At 45.7% G+C, this 16,574-nt stretch overlaps 1 protein-coding gene across 3 annotated transcripts in view; it reads left to right on the forward strand.

Annotated features, from left to right (window-relative positions):
* Positions 1 to 16,574, forward strand: part of MEGF10 (multiple EGF like domains 10) — a 151,552-nt gene that overhangs the window by 83,356 nt on the left and 51,622 nt on the right. For all 3 annotated transcript variants that reach the window (XM_061553543.1, XM_061553546.1, XM_061553545.1), the window contains exons 6-8: positions 9,948 to 10,194; positions 12,358 to 12,478; positions 13,763 to 13,899. In XM_061553543.1, coding sequence (XP_061409527.1) covers positions 9,948 to 10,194; positions 12,358 to 12,478; positions 13,763 to 13,899 — 505 coding nt within the window. The remainder of the gene's footprint in view (positions 1 to 9,947; positions 10,195 to 12,357; positions 12,479 to 13,762; positions 13,900 to 16,574) is intronic.

Consider the following 16,574-nt stretch of genomic DNA (forward strand, 5'->3'; position numbering starts at 1 on the left):
CATACATGCATACACAATTTAATAATCACGACGAATTTTTATTCCACAATAAGCTACATTATTAATTATTGTGTCGCACATGCATATGTAGTGACATAAGAAGGGAGGGGCTGCTGTAGGCTCTGGGTTCCCAGGTGGGTCCAGACGCGTAAGCCTCTGGGCGCCAGGCACTGGGTTCCCAGGGGGTCCAGACGCTTTTAAGCCTCTGGGCGCCAGGCGTTGGGTTCCCAGGCGCTTAAGCCTTTTTGGCGCCGCCAACGGGGGGGGGGGGGGGGGGGCTGTGTGTGCTCTGTGGGATGTCTGGTGGCGCACACGGCCCCGCCCCTCGTCGGACCAGGCATAAAAGGAGAGCTCCCTGGACGATCGGGGCCCAGTTGTAACGCAAGACCCAAGACCCACGACCAGCCATCTGAAGACCCTGGGACGCTGTGAGAGCGAGTGGTGGGACTCTGGAACTCCCGACGCTACGACCTTGTGAGGTCGAGTCCAGAGCGTAGCCAGAGTAGAGTATCTAGGCTGTGTACCTAGGCTGTAACAGAGTATCAGGACTGTTGGAGTGTTGTATTGTAATAAAGAAGTTACCTCTACAAGTGTCTCCGGAACCCGTTACATTTGGTGTTAGAAGTGGCTATGGAGACAAGAAGTAAGCCACTTACCTTCAGTCCTGACGGCGATGAAGAGGAGCAGGCAGCGATGGGGCGGCCAACGCCGGCCGACAGCGACGCTGCACCGCCGGCCGACAACAACGCCGCACCGCCGGCTGAGCTGCTGTCTGCTCCGCCGACCGTCCCCTCTCCAGCGTCGGGAGCAGAGATGGAGGAGGCGCTGCTTCGCCTCGCAGAGCTGCTCTGCGCCACCGCCTCCCTCCTGGGCGAGCTGCGGTGCTCGCGGCCGATGGCGGGAGGGAGAGAGGCAGCGCGGCGCTCGCCCGAGCCCAACGCCGCCGCCATTCCCCCCACGGATGTGAGGGATACTTCCGGGAATGACATCACTTCCACCAGAGGAGCAGTGACCGCTGGGAGCGACGTCACTTCCGGGCCCAGCGTGTGCCAACCCGACGACGCCGCGTCATCAGCGCTGCGTCCCTCACCGCCGGGTGACAGCTGTTGGCAACCTAGCACACCGCGTCATCAGCGCTGTGAGCGGACAGTGAGGGCACCATTGTTACTGTAACCAGCGCCGGGGCCGGCACATGGACCGACACGCTGCTCGCCGCCCCTGCTGCTCTGGCCAAAGGTTGGAGGTCTGGAGACCAGGCCCCTGACACTTCGTACATTTTACGCGCTCCGGATTAATGATTTTTTTGTTGATATTTTCTTCGTTGTCGTCGGGGAGTCGTGACTGTTGTTGGGTAAACTGTGTGGAGCTTCGCCCGTGAGTGTTGTCAATGTGTGTGCGAAACTTTGCTTGTGATTGTTAACAATGTATGGTTTATATTGAACTTTGTTCGTGATTGTTAATGTATAGCTTGTGCTGTCATTGTTAACGATGTATATACTGTATGGGGCATTTATCTTGAGATGGTGACATGCTGCCAAGGATTGGAATTGTCATGCTGGCTCTCAAATATCTTGGGGTGTAGATCCTGACCAGGATGTCCCAGCGGGTGTTGCGTGTCTAACACGAGAGTTGTGGTCCCGTCATGCTATGGCAGACGGCTTGACCTGACAGCCCGGAGATTGAAACACTCCGTGGCATGTCTAGCCTAGTGGGCTGCACGCTCACAGGGCTCAGAGAGTGTGGTCCCGTCATAGAAGAGCTGACGGCTTGACCTGACGGCCCGGAGGTTGAGACCCTCCGTGGTACGTCTGGAGCTGTAGGCTCGCCCTGACGGCCCGGAGATTGAAACACTCCGAGGCGCGTTGAAACAGTGGGCTGGAGATTCGTGGTGTTCAGGTGTAGTTGTCCCGTTACGTTGGGACTGTATCCCTCAGTTGTTAGGGTGCATGTTGTGCAGGGAGTGAACAATGGGTCGTCTCAGATCAGTCGGTACAGCTATATGCTGCGATGCGAGTCTTGGAGAGAGGTTGGGTTTCAGATCGGTCGGTACAGCTATATGCTGCGATGCGAGTCTTGGAGAGAGGTTGGGTCTCAGATCGGTCGGTACAGCTATATGCTGCGATGCGAGTCTTGGAGAGAGATTGGGTCTCAGATCGGTCGGTACAGCTATATGCTGCGATGCGAGTCTTGGAGAGAGACTGGGTTGAAGTCCCCCCCGATATGGCCGACGTGCGTGGTTTTAGGATGGAGATGCCACGTTGGAAAGGCGGGGGGTGCAAACGGTTGACATGTAATGTCGGTGGTGGTCCTCATTGAGGGCTGCTGGGACGCAAGCACAGGATGCCTTGGAGATGCGGTTCGCGCGTGCGGCCACCATTTATGGACAGGAGCAGGCAGATTTATTTTGGTTGTGTCATGTAAATTTTATTTATATATTTAAAAATGTAGATACTGGAGCAGCCCTGAAGTGCGACTTCTTTGCCCAGTACATGGGTCGGCCCTGAAGTACGACTTCTCGACCCGGGACGTAGACAGACGTCCGGATAAGTGTGTGTAGAGGGATGCTCGACATGTTAGTCTTCGCCTTCTCTCCACCTGACGGATGGGAGGCTGGCAGAGTGGTGTGAATCCCTGCCATCCATGCAGTGGTTATGTGATTTTGGTTCGATTACCGGTGTTGGTTGTGCATCCAACGCGTCGGAATCTGTATATTTGTTGTTGTTAATTCCCCGTTTTCTATGCGGATCCCGAGGAGGGCTAGGTGTGCCGCGGGTCGTTTGTTCACGTGTCATTGCTTCACCTTTTTGTTGATTGATGCTTGTATATAGTGTAGAGTTGTACAGGTTGGTTATGGTTTTTATGGTTGCTTTCTTGTTCTCTTTTCTTTTCCTGTTGAGGCTCGCATATATTTTTTTCTCTCTCTCCCTTTCGTTAATTTAAACTTTCTAATTATTGACAGCCGGGACGGCTGGAGGCTACGTAGAGGGGGGTAATGTAGTGACATAAGAAGGGAGGGGCTGCTGTAGGCTCTGGGTTCCCAGGTGGGTCCAGACGCGTAAGCCTCTGGGCGCCAGGCACTGGGTTCCCAGGGGGTCCAGACGCTTTTAAGCCTTTGGGCGCCAGGCGTTGGGTTCCCAGGCGCTTAAGCCTTTTTGGCGCCGCCAACGGGGGGGGGGGGGGGGCTGTGTGTGCTCTGTGGGATGTCTGGTGGCGCACACGGCCCCACCCCTCGTCGGACCAGGCATAAAAGGAGAGCTCCCTGGACGATCGGGGCCCAGTTGTAACGCAAGACCCAAGACCCACGACCAGCCATCTGAAGACCCTGGGACGCTGTGAGAGCGAGTGGTGGGACTCTGGAACTCCCGACGCTACGACCTTGTGAGGTCGAGTCCAGAGCGTAGCCAGAGTAGAGTATCTAGGCTGTGTACCTAGGCTGTAACAGAGTATCAGGACTGTTGGAGTGTTGTATTGTAATAAAGAAGTTACCTCTACAAGTGTCTCCGGAACCCGTTACACATACGCAAAAGAAACCCCCAATAAACAATGATTGCATTATACCAATAAAATTAACTCAATATTTAGCACAATAATCTTGACAGTCGGTTCAGTGAGTATATCAGGTGGGGGCAGGTTTGAAAAGGTGGGTTCTTTAGGCCAGGGGTCCCCAACCCCCGGGACCGGTCCGTGGCCTGTTAGGAACCGGGCCGCACAGCAGCAGGAGGTGAGAGCGGTGAGTCCGCACGTGGTCCGCCCCAATTGTTTTATTATTGACCACTTTCTTCCGCAACTCTTTCCCGCACTGGGCACTTGTCTCAGTCACAGTGTTGGTAAGCCCACAAGCTGCTAGCCCCTAGTTGCCAAAAATGAGTACAAAAACAAACGTCGCTGGAGAGCTTCTTTGAAAAGGGGGAAAATACCCACTGATGACCCCCTCCCACCGATCCGTGAAAAAATTGTCTTCCACGAAACCGGTCGCTGGTGCCAACAAGGCTGTGGGACCACTGCTTCAGGCCAGTGGCACCGCGCTCCGGATCGCCACCTATCCGTTGTGCGATTTATAAACGGTGTTCGCACCACGCAGCGGGCGATTGCAAATGGTGGCGTGCATAAGGAGCAGCGCCTGGGTCAAATTGGCCAAAATGAGCCGAGTGATGCATTGAAAAAGGTCACGATCTCTTTTGTAACTTCTAACCACGTTTCCATGAACTGCACATCGTACGCATTAAATTGGCTCGTTTATTGAAATTGGTGGAGCTGTCTAGGATTAGTTCTTTAACAAAGGCTTACATAAATACAAACATCGAGACAGATTCACCACGAACGTACACTATATATAGACACGTCGTAATCAAGCTTTTTGGGTTAGATCGCGTAAGTATAAATGTGTCGTTAAACCCTCCACCACCCGACACAGCCAGCAAGGTTTGTCACGTCAACAACGCGCGCCAATTAGAGTGCTACTTCATCCCATCGGTGTGTGGGTCGGAGAGTAAATCCACAACATTCACAATCCGAGTACGACGTTTCGCCGGTGATTACATCAACCAGTAAAGTCACGTAGGTAAAAAATGAAATTAAAATTAATAAAAAATAATTTCATTTTTTACCTACGTGACTTTACCGAAAGAACTAAGAGTATGAATCCTTGCAGTCACGTAAGCTTCAAATCTAGAAAGAGTATGAATCCTTGCAGTCACGAAAGCTTCAAATCTAGAAATACATCAACCAGCACCGTCGTACGATTGGCCAGAATAGCGAAGATGTCCACGTGCTTCCCGTCTTAAATAGAGCGACATGACGTCATCGCCGAACCCATCGGGTGCGGCGATGACGTCACAATGGATCAGAATTAAAGGTGGTTAAACGCCTCTATATAACGAACGAAACAGTTAGACTCCTCCACAAATCTGGCTGTAGCCTGATGAAGCTAGTTGTAATTACTGGCGAAACGTCGTACTCAGATTGTGAATGTTGTGGCTTGGCTCTCCAACACACCGGTTAGTGCTGTACTAGTACACTACACTATACACTACTATACACTACACTATACACTACACTACTATATACTATACTACTATACACTACACTATACACTACACTATACACTATACTACTATACACTACACTATACACTACACTATACACTACTATACACTACACTATACACTACACTACTATACACTACACTACTATACACTACACTACTATACACTACACTATACACTACACTATACACTACACACTAGTGCTGTACCAGTGACGAATTGGCCACGTTCTGTTTACGTGACAACCCTTACTAGTTGGCTGTGCCGGGTGGTGGCGGGTTTTAACGACACATTCATATATTTACGCGATCTAACCCACCCCCCAAAAAACCCTCTCTATTGTGGATAATTAAACCACGTTGCACTGCGAAGCGAGCCACGGCGACTCGAATCCATCACTCTGTGCAGTAACATACCTTGTGGCGAGGCCCCGCTCGCTACCTGTGCCTAATTACTTATGCATGGCATCGCGATGGTCGTCTCGCGCATATTTATTATTTATTCTCTTCACGCACCAAAGCGCCTTGCTGTGTTGCTCGCCAGCAATGAGGCAGCCTCAGCAGGGGGGGCTCGCAAGCGGTGATTTTCTTTTTTATTATTTCATTGGAGACACTTTTAGCGGATTTAGCCGTCATGTTGACACAAGGCGGCTTGCAGATCTGGAAGGGTGATATTTGATGTTTCTTCAAGTTCTCAGCGAGCCCGTAGTGCCGGTTTTGTTTGCACTCCAAGCTGCTCCCGTCAAAAATTGGACAGGTGGAATGGATCTCACCAAGCCTTCAGATAACCCAACTTCATATTGAAAGGATTAATGAACAATGCTACCTTTTTGCAATTTTTATTCGTATTTTCTCACAGCCCGATAGATTTACCAAAATGAAGGTATATGGTCCATTTTCTTTATAGCATTTTCCACGTGCAGTACTGCAACGTGTTGAGGCAAGTTTGAATATTTAATGTTAATAAGAGTTAAGAAGAAACACCACATAAATAATTCAACATTTATAAAGGGTCATATTCATTAATTGGATTATTACACGTATGAAGGTTATATTCAATATTATTATGATTTGTTAAAATACTCTTCTGGCATATGCCTCTAAAGGTATTTAGTCTTATTTTTAACACTGCTGGATAGCATTAGCAGTCGTACTTTGCTGAGCTTATTTTGATGGCTTGCAGTATGAAGGAGGTGTCTTTTCGAGTCGTTCTTATTAACAAAAAAAAAGTGGGTTTCTATGTATGGGGAAAAAAACAAGAGCACAATTCGACGAGCTCTGGAGGAAACGTGCGGCTCATTAGTAATGCAGTGAGGCAAGGTCACGAAAAACGACGAAGGAACTTCGGTCAGCCTGAATTCTCATCGCACAACGATACCCTCCCTGGTGGCACCCGCAGTCTAACTCTGCACACATAATGCTTACTCGTTGTTTCAATATTACTTCTGACAAGAATGCGTTTTTTTTTTATTCATTACAGATTCCTTACCAGTTGCACTCCCCTCCGAGTCGCCATGAGGCTGCAGACAGCCCAATTCACGGTCGTCCCAATGGCTGGGTGTTAATTTCAGTTTACCCACTGTCGCCCAGATATTGCCCACACTTGTATTGCTTAGTGCCACCAGCGTACCACGCCGTGCCAGCTTTGTATTCACAAACCACCTGAGAGCCATTATCCCCCACCGTTCCATCATCGCAAATTGTGACCTTTTGTTGTACTGTGAAAAAGAAGAATACAAAGTTACGGCTCAGCCAAATTACATGCTGTATGCTATAGATTACTTTTGTTTACAAAAGCAAAAAATGCACTTTGGTGGGTGCAGTGGTTGTGAACACAATTATAGCCACCGTCTTATTTACATTTTGATTGTTTGTCTGAGAACTAGTACACACTGATGCAAGTGATGCGCAGTGCACTCAGTTGAAAAGTATGCCAGGCTTGAAATGACCGCTTACTTTTTTGATGAATGATAAAATAATACAACTACAAGCAATGTTATGTATAGGTTCAGGTTTGGCATCAACATATAAACAAGGACCACGCAGAATATGACTAAACATTCCAAAATGTTCGTTCGTAAGGTTCAAATCGCAGTCAGTCTGGGACTCAACTTTCCTCCTCCTTTAACCTTCACTGACTGGCATGGTGAAGGATGGTCAAACAACCCCCGTGAGAGACACAGCAGTGGCTTGATAAAGATCTGTAGATTAGGGTTCATTGTTCTTGATGGGGCAGCAGGGTGGCACAGTGGTAACTCTTGTGTGTCACGGGAAGACTTGTTTGGGTTCGATGCTCGACTCGTGCACCTTTCGACGTGGAATTTGTATGTTCTCCCCCTATATTTTTCGTTCTTTCGGTCAAGTCACGGAGATAGTAAAGAAAAAAATCTAAATTTAAAGCAAAAAACTCACGACGTTTCGATCGCAACACAAGTGGTCTTCTTCAGGTGGAAAGAAAAGAGGGCCAACCTCCAGATGTAGCTACCGAAAGAACCAGGAATATGAATTCTTGCAGTCACGGATGTTCTCCCCCTGTTGTGCATGGGTTTCCTCCAATATCTCCCCATTGCTAAAAAATAATCCCAATATAACTAGTCTCAGCCAAACATTCCAATTACCTGCAAACTACTCAAATGGCATTACACATAGCCGCAACATCATCGCCCCCCTAATGCAAAACTTGGCAGAACCCTCCTGAAAAAGAGCCTTGAGACTCGGTGAAACTTTTCTGGGTAACGCCAGCGAAATAGGTTTCAACTTTTGTTCCGCTTCCATAAATAGCAGTGTAGTGGTACACCATCACAACAAGGGCATTAGCTAACGGTGACTCAACACGAGTATCCTCTCGTCGCCGTGGTGAGATGTTAATTACCTCGCCTAGTATGCAGGAGGTCAGGGGTTTGATCCCGACCCTGACACCTATATATTTGGAGTTTGCGTGTTCTCCCTGTGATCGTGTGGATTTTTCTCCGGGTCCTCTGGTTTTTCCTCCACATTTTGAATCAACATGCGTTTAAAGTATTTGCATGCTATACATTTCTACGTGATAAGCGACTTTTTGCGCTATCATTTGTGGCCAGGTTACTTATGAAAAGAGCTATGTAGCTCAGTGGGCCTTACCCGGTAAAATTAAACGTTTAGTCAGTTTTAATTTAGTTTAAGTACACATCGGTGTGAAAACAAGAGCGTTTATGATGATGCCAATAATTCATATCTACAGCAAAGTGCGTAATACGTACCTTTCAGCCCCCTAGTTCAATTCATGTGCCTACTGGGGTAATTTACATGTGGACTGACATCGAGATTCCATTGCAGTTGCTTGCTTCCGTCGCTGCTGGTGAAATGGCATCTGCGAGATGGAACTTTAGATGGCCTTTCTCGTGGGTATTTCTTTTGTTACCGCACTCTTGCATGCCCACCAGAAGAACTTGGAAGAGGCAAGCGTACTCACAATTTACCCCACCCGCATGCCACCTGCTGATCGGCTAAGAGTAATGCCGGGTGGTGGACAAACGTGGAGAGATTTAAGAGACTCGCACCGCTGTTTGAACTTCCATGCTGGGAGATTGAACCGGCGACATTTGGACTGCAAGCCCAGTGCGATACCGGTCACACCGTAGCGTCAGTGTCAGATTCCATTGCGGTGTTTGAAAACTGTGTTTTGCTGTTTTATTTGTTGCCCCCTTGAAATTGGACAGCAATTATGGGCCGTGACCTTCCTTTGATCGCAGCTTAATCAGCTGGACGCCAAGAAGGAGATAATTCTCTTCCTTCCTTAGTACACTTTGATACGTGGATCTGTAGATGTAATGAGAGAAATAAGTTTAGGCAGCATTGAATTCCTTGACACACAATTTAGTGATTCCATTACAGATATGGTAATATACAAACCTTCAGAATAACACCATTTTTAGCTTTCATAAAACGGGATTTGCATTGAAAGATACTATGAATAATTTCCAGTGTACAAAAAACAATTTTATATAAATCTGATTAAATATATAACACCTTTCTGTGTTTGACCATCTCATCACCAGGGAAAAATGGAAATCCATCCAAGCACTACCCTTACTTAATCATAATACAAAATAAACGCGAAATAAAATTAAAAATATACACGTACGACGAGCTACAATGATCCGTCGGCATTGACCTTATTTTAAATTTCTCGGGAAAGATTTGCGACTATTTAGCACCTCGTGCATTCCATGAAGTCACAAATTTGGACGTCGTTAAAAAGTGTGGATATGAAGGAAGTCGACACCAGGGATGTAGAGTTTATTGAAATTCATGGCATTGACAGGTAAAACATTTTAGACGTTGGTAATAATAATTGTACTTCGCATTGTGTCGAATACTGGTGTCAACACCCACGTGTGCCCTCTGTGTGTACCTGAATCGTTTGTTCAGTGAAAAAAAAAATAGTGTGGATATTTTTCGATTTAAAGCTTTCGTGACTGCAGGGATTCATCTTCTTGGTTCTTTCGGTAAAGTCACATAGAAGGGAAATAATAAAATAATGAAAATAAAACATAATAAAATACAATTCTCACCACGTTTCGACCACAACGCAAGCAGCCGTCCTCAGGTGAAGAACAGGGCTGTCGGAAAGACTTCAGACACTGTCTTTCTGACAGACCTGGTTTTCACCTGAGGACGGCTGCTTGCGTTGTGGCCGAAACATCGTGAGAATTGTATTGTATTATGTTTATTTTATTATTTCCCTTCTACGTGACTTTACCGAAACAACCAAGGAGTGTGGATATTTTTGGAAGACGCGCTCGCCATGCAGCGCAACAATGGCGAAGGGGGCTCGGAGTGTCGGTACGCGACGCGGACTTCGTGCCTCGCACTAATTGGCGTCGTGTTTCCCCCCCCCCCCCCCCCCCCGCGTGTACTCCAGGCTGCGACATCGAGCACTGGGGTCCCCACTGCAGCAACCGCTGCCAGTGCCGCAATGGGGCGCGCTGCAACCCCATCACCGGCGCCTGCGTGTGCGCCGCCGGCTTCCAGGGCTGGCGCTGCGAGGAGTCGTGCCCCACCACCACCTACGGCTTGGGCTGCCAGCTGCGGTGTCAGTGCCAGAACGGTGCCACGTGTGACCACGTGACGGGCGAGTGCCACTGCCCGCCCGGCTTCACCGGTGCATTGTGAGTGACTGCGCCGACACCACCACCACCGCCACCGCCGCCGCTATTCAGAACTCCAGTAGTAATTTCCTTTACACAGATGCAGACTCTTATCAAAACCTTATAAATAAAACAAAAAAATCCATCGGGTATGGAGCATCGGAAATTTTTTTAATGCAATGCAGCGCTGAAGATGATGAATTTGTGGGAGGATCGCCGATATGCGTGAGGGTTTCAGCCGGCCAAGAAAGATGAACGCCCGAGTGGTCAAGCAGCAGGAAGCATGTCCTCGTCCTTGTTGGTAGACACATCGCATCCGGCACTGCTCATTATGCGTAGATGTGGAGAATCATGGTTGATAACATATATAAACAGACGATCATTCTGTCTCCGTGATAAATAATGTTTAAGTTATGAGCCTTTCGGATTTCCAGATGGAGTGCCCTCGCTAATCACATCTGGTAAAACCCAGCAGCATTTGTTGATGTCGGCTGGGCCAAGCCGCCTTTGACAAAGAGCATCTTAGCTCAGCGGGCTTTACTCTGTGGAAAATACAATTCTGGACTCTGATCCAGTTTAGTAAGCCTCTCTGATGGATGAGACTCAGAATGTCTAAACTGGTCAAGAGTTTTGCTTGCACGAACTAATGATGCTGATTGATTTTAGTCTGCCTGTCTTCCTGCAAAAAGAGTTTCAGAACTCGGTGAGGCTTTCCTGAGTAAATACTCATATAAAAAAATACTATTTTCGTTTTATTATTATTATTCATTTATTTAAAGTGTGGTACGAGCATCTAGGTATGTTTTCTGAGATGCATTGTTCTTTCTATTTTGTTATAGGGTTCCTCAGTCCCTATTAAAGAAAAAGAAGCCCAATTTGATCAGAATGAACTGCATATTGGGAATTCAGGCAGGCCAGAGATGTTATTGAATTTTAGTGAGATTCTAGCCAGAACTTTAGAATGAATGACCCTCGACAAAACTGTATAGTTTAACTTTCAATAACACACATGAGCTTCAACACCAGCAGATGAGTAAGCACACGCTACGTTCGTGTAGGTTTCGTTTTTATCGTTGGGTATATTAATAGTTTGGAATAAAATTAATCTTCTTCCAAGTATAACATTCCCGTGATTTAATTTTGGATTGAGAGTAAGTTATCTCTATTTAAAGATGCAGCAACGGACAGAAAATTGTGGCGTAGGAGACAGTTGTGTTCCTGTAACTCAAGAGCCAAGGCAGGAGAAGACGAATATATTTATTGTACCTTTGAAGGCATATGATATCTGTTTATTGTCATCCCTTTTCTCAACTTATTTGATATACAGCACTTCATTTAGCAGTGGATTGACAAAGGGGTTTACATTTATATCATTATTTGAAACCCCACTATATTGTACTTTAGTATAGTGCGTACAATAGAGCATTGTTGCTGTTGTAAAATATGATGAAGGATTATTATAGCTTTGAATAATTTGACTGGGCAGCAAGCATACGACACTCCCATATACACACATGTGAAATTATCAAACGTCGTCTTCGTGTCGTTTAGAAATGTTGTCGAGACAAACCACACCCGAGAGAATGTCTACCGAGGGCACGGAGCGATTGAATCATCTCGTGTGCACGTGCTCGCAGCTTGGTACATTGCGAGACCATAACAGACGGAGGCATCAGCCCAGCAGTGGTTAGAGCATGGCTGCTTCTTCTTGGTTCTTTCGGTAAAGTCACGTAGAAGGGAAGTAATAAAATAATAAAAATAAAACGCAATAAAATAATTCTCATGACGTTTCGGCCACAATGCAAGCACCCGTTCTCAGGGGAGACAGCTGTCTCCCCGACAGACGCTGTCTCCCCGACAGACCTCGTCTTCACCTGAGGACGGCTGCTTGCGTTGTGGCCGAAACGTCGTGGGAATTATTTTATTATGTTTTATTATTGTATTACTTCCCTTCTACGTGACTTTACCGAAAGAACCAAGAAGATGAATCCCTGCAGTCACGAAAGCTTTAAATCGAAATTTAGCATGGCTGCTGTTTCTGCTGCTGACGACGATGGCAGCAGGCTTCTTACGCGTTTTCTGTACAAATCGGTGTGATTGTTTGACCGTATTTTGTCGTTCCCGTGGGGTGCGCGCGCGCGTGCGTGTGCGCGTGTCCACTTGTGCGCTTGCGTGCCGAGACAGCTGTGAGGAGGTTTGTCCTCCCGGGAGCCACGGAGCCCAGTGCGAGCTGCGATGTCCGTGTCAGAACGGAGGCGTGTGTCACCACGTAACGGGAGAGTGCTCCTGCCCAGCGGGCTGGATGGTATATATGCACACGCACACACACACACAATAGCCAAAGATAACCCCCCCCTATAGCCTTGAACAGACTGTCGGAGCAAGTAGTGTCCGTGAACACCCACTCAGGCCGGCACGGCACATGAGAGGGTGGGTTTGTGGCCGGCGCAATGCCAGGCTGCCTTTGTCTCCCCAGTGCTGCTATTTACACGCTGCAGGTACTCATTGAAGGCTGAGTCGGCCTAGGGGAGACCGATTCAGATGGTCATCGCTCATGTTGGCCATGAGCGGGAATCAAACTCGGGTCGCCGGGTTCGTGGTGCATCACGCGAACCGTTGCACTATCGCCCCCCGACGCTCCACACACAGGCGCACACACTCTCCATGGCGGTTAGATGAGTGGATGAGGCCAACGAGGATGGAGGGAGCGAGATGTAGGTTGAAGTTGAGGTCAGAGGCTGGGTGCGCGTGCAGTGTGAGCTTGGGGTGGTATTTTAGTTTTTATTGAATGTGTTAGATACTTGGGGAAACTCCAAGGAGCCTTCAAAACAATCCAACAAGTAAGTAAGCCCCAACATTCTATAAAAATTTAGTTTCAGCTGCATGAGCTGCTCATATCTCCGGGCCCTGGAAAATGCAAAAACTTGTAATAAACACCACATTAAATATTAATATAAAAGACATACAGCAAATGTTGTATGAATTATGGATGTAATAATACATGACAAAAACACAGGGATGCCATGGTGGTCTTGTTATAAAGTTCATCCCTTGGAAAAAAAAATCCGGAAGAATGTGGAACTTTTTATAATTAAGGGTATTTTTGTGCAGAAATGTCAAGGTAATGTATATGATTTGTTTTAATTCGAAACTGAAAATTCATAGTTCTGTGTTGAAAAATGGAAAGTCTTAAATTTGTATTGTGTTCACCGTTGTTAAGGCAGGTACAAACATGCAATGAATCAGCAGCACAAATTATTTTAAAGCCCCTTTTTATTTCATGAAATGTTTCTTCGATGCCACAGCCTGTGTTATCAGTCACATGTTTAATATTAAAGCTTTCACACTTTGAATTTATTGACAACAATATGCAGATTTATGGTATAGATAAATGCAAGAAAAAAACCTGTCTGCCTTGGTCGCTAATTTATGTGACAGGAAACGGTGTCAGCTGTCATGCATGGAAGCTTAGTTTAAACCTGGTGAATAAACGTTCTTGTTTTGTCCTATGGACGACATTGCTTAAAGATGAACACTGCAATAAAAAAAATGCGCTTTCTATTTTTCTTGTTCTATCTCTCTGGTGCAGGGGTTTGTGTGTGGTCAGCCCTGTCCACCCAGCAAATACGGTATAAATTGCTCTCAAGAGTGCCAGTGCCACAATGGAGGGCAGTGCGACCACATTTCTGGACAATGCAACTGCGCAGCAGGATTCACCGGAGACAGGTGAGAACAGCATGTTTCATTCATATCATTCTAGTGAGGCTGCTGCTGCTGCTGCTCTGATGTAACTATTGGGGCTGCTCTGTTGCTGGACACCATGGCTTGTGACTTTTGTACGTCTGTTATCCCATTATGAGCAGGAAAACACGTGCCTTTTCTACTTGGAGAGAAAAAAAAAGAATGATGTTTGTTGTGGACATCTTGTGTCGGTATAATGTGGTCATCACGTTGAGTATAGCGCACTTGCGTTTCTTGTAAGCTCTTGGTCACCACTCAATTCCGTGCAAGATGACGTCAACCGGAATCAGTTGGTGCTTTGGTAGGCTATCGTCCAATAGTGGATTGATTATTATGGATGATGATGATGATGATGTTTGTTGTGATCATTGTTATGGAGGTGTCATGTGATCACCTTGTGTACTGAAGCCCACTCCACCTAACTTGTCAGCTCTCGAAACTTGGTTGACCTCACAAGATATTTAGAAGGACAGAATTGACTAACATATTTAATTCGTGATCATTGTGCAATACAAACACCGTATTCTTCGTATTATAAGACACACTTTTCCCCCCTATATTTTAAGAAAAAGTTTGAGATGCATCTTATTGTAATCTGATAGGTGCATGTGAGTTTGATTTGTATAACTTTAATGACACCGGGCACACATTTTTACTGTCTGGAGCATCTTACAATAAAAAAAATGGTATCGGTTATTTTAGTGACTCAAGCATTGCATAATGTATAAATGTCGTTGTGGAAGTTGCTGTTTTCTATTCAACCGTGAATATCTCATTTTGAGCAGAACCTTGCATTTCAATGTTTGGCAGGTACCTTTTTGAGTATTCTTTTAGTAGTTTTGTTATTTTTTTCGAGTCTTTTTTTACACATTGGGGAGAGTTTGGAATGACTGAAGAAAACTCAGAGTATTATTTAAGCTCCACACAGATTGGTCGGCAGCCTTCTCGATTGCTGTGCTGTTTACGTCAAATCAAATCAGAATCTTTATATTCCAGCTGATAGCCCGTCGAGATTAAAGGCATCTCGTTTGAGGGAGACCTGGGACGCAAAGCAATGCAGAATATGCGATCAAAAGAGCCAAAATGACACAGGGTCGAAATAGTAACCAAGACAAAAAGGAATCACAATATACTCAACTATATGTGACGTTTTGCGAAAAAGAAATGAAGTTGCATTACGTTTAAAATATTTTACCACTTACAATATATCACTTAATGTTCTAGCATTTCATATTATCCAAATAAGAAACCCGATGAAGCCTTAACCACTGATTGTAAGGGAAATGCACAAGTGTGGACGATGCACTATTGTTTCACGTATGTACACTTTACAAATATAGTATTTACTCTGTGCACCTTGCTGACCAGTAGCTGAGTGTCTCATGAATATCATCTCAGAACGATTCCCCAGCACTGCCTCCAAATCGCTGGATTGTAGGCATGTACCCCCCCCTGCCCCCTACAGTCAAAATACATTTGTATAAAGGTAAAGGTGCGGCCATACAATTTATCACTCACACCACTGCTGGCAGAAGGGCCTCCGCGACACATCGCTCTAGAGCCCCTCTAGAAGGTATGTTGGTCTACTCTTCCACGCTGCCCAGATGTCTTGGAGAGGTTATAGTGCCCACACTTTACCACACCACATGCCACCTGCCTGTTAACTAACTTTGAACACATTTGTACCCCAGCCTCTATTAACACAAGTGATTGTTAGGTTGTTGTCCTCATAGGATACAAATTCCCTGACCTGTGAAAAATCCTCACTTCACCCTGCCACAGCGGTTATTCACTTTAATTACTTTCGATGTAAAGGTCAGCTTGTAAAGGATTCAAAAGAATAGGAGCCTAATTCCAAATAAATGAGTTTAAAATGAGTGCATAATACATGATATAATAGCAAGCCTGAGTCAATTATGTTATGAGCAATCGCAAGTGGAATTCACATGGCATTCGATGTACAGGAATATAATTTTAGAATGTACGTCTACATGAAAAAAGATCAGCTTGTTATCGCAAGACTTGCGTTGACGTATTCATTGACAATTGCTCGCATGATGTTGAACTGTAATGAAAAAGTACTGGTAGCTTTCTGCAGAAACAAAAACTGATTAAAAATTGATCTCTTTCAGCATAGAAAATTGAGGGCATCAAAAACTAATGAGCCTACACAAATGGAAATGTGGCCCCATCTTTCCTGAAAGTCGAAAGATGGAGAATACGCAACAAATTGGTTTTTTGGTGTTGTGCGAAGGACATCTGGTTCACTTTGTGTCAGTCAGTCGCTGCAAGTGAAAACTGCAATTTGATGACTTACATTTTTTAAAAAGTGAAAACGTAAATAAAGAAATATACCAATTCAAAAAAGTGTTCTTTAGTTTGAAGCAAATTTTTATATTCTTAAAAGTTTTTGCATGCATAAGGCATGAAGAATGTCATTTCCTGAAATCCCAGTTGCTTTTTATTTCTCCCAATTTAAAATAAAATCACACATCAACCAATGAGATATTATGTACGAAATCTGATATAGGAAAACCAAGAGTTCACAGCACCACAAGTCTTTACGCCAGATTTCGTGCACTTTTTCAGCGATTCAAAAATTGTTCGGCCCAAAAATAACGGCGCATTTGTATTGCGTGACGTCTTCTAAAAGAATGAGC

This window comes from Lethenteron reissneri, chromosome 18, assembly GCF_015708825.2.
Source record: "Lethenteron reissneri isolate LAM-NWPU_2019-01 chromosome 18, ASM1570882v1, whole genome shotgun sequence".
Taxonomy (NCBI): domain Eukaryota; kingdom Metazoa; phylum Chordata; class Hyperoartia; order Petromyzontiformes; family Petromyzontidae; genus Lethenteron; species Lethenteron reissneri.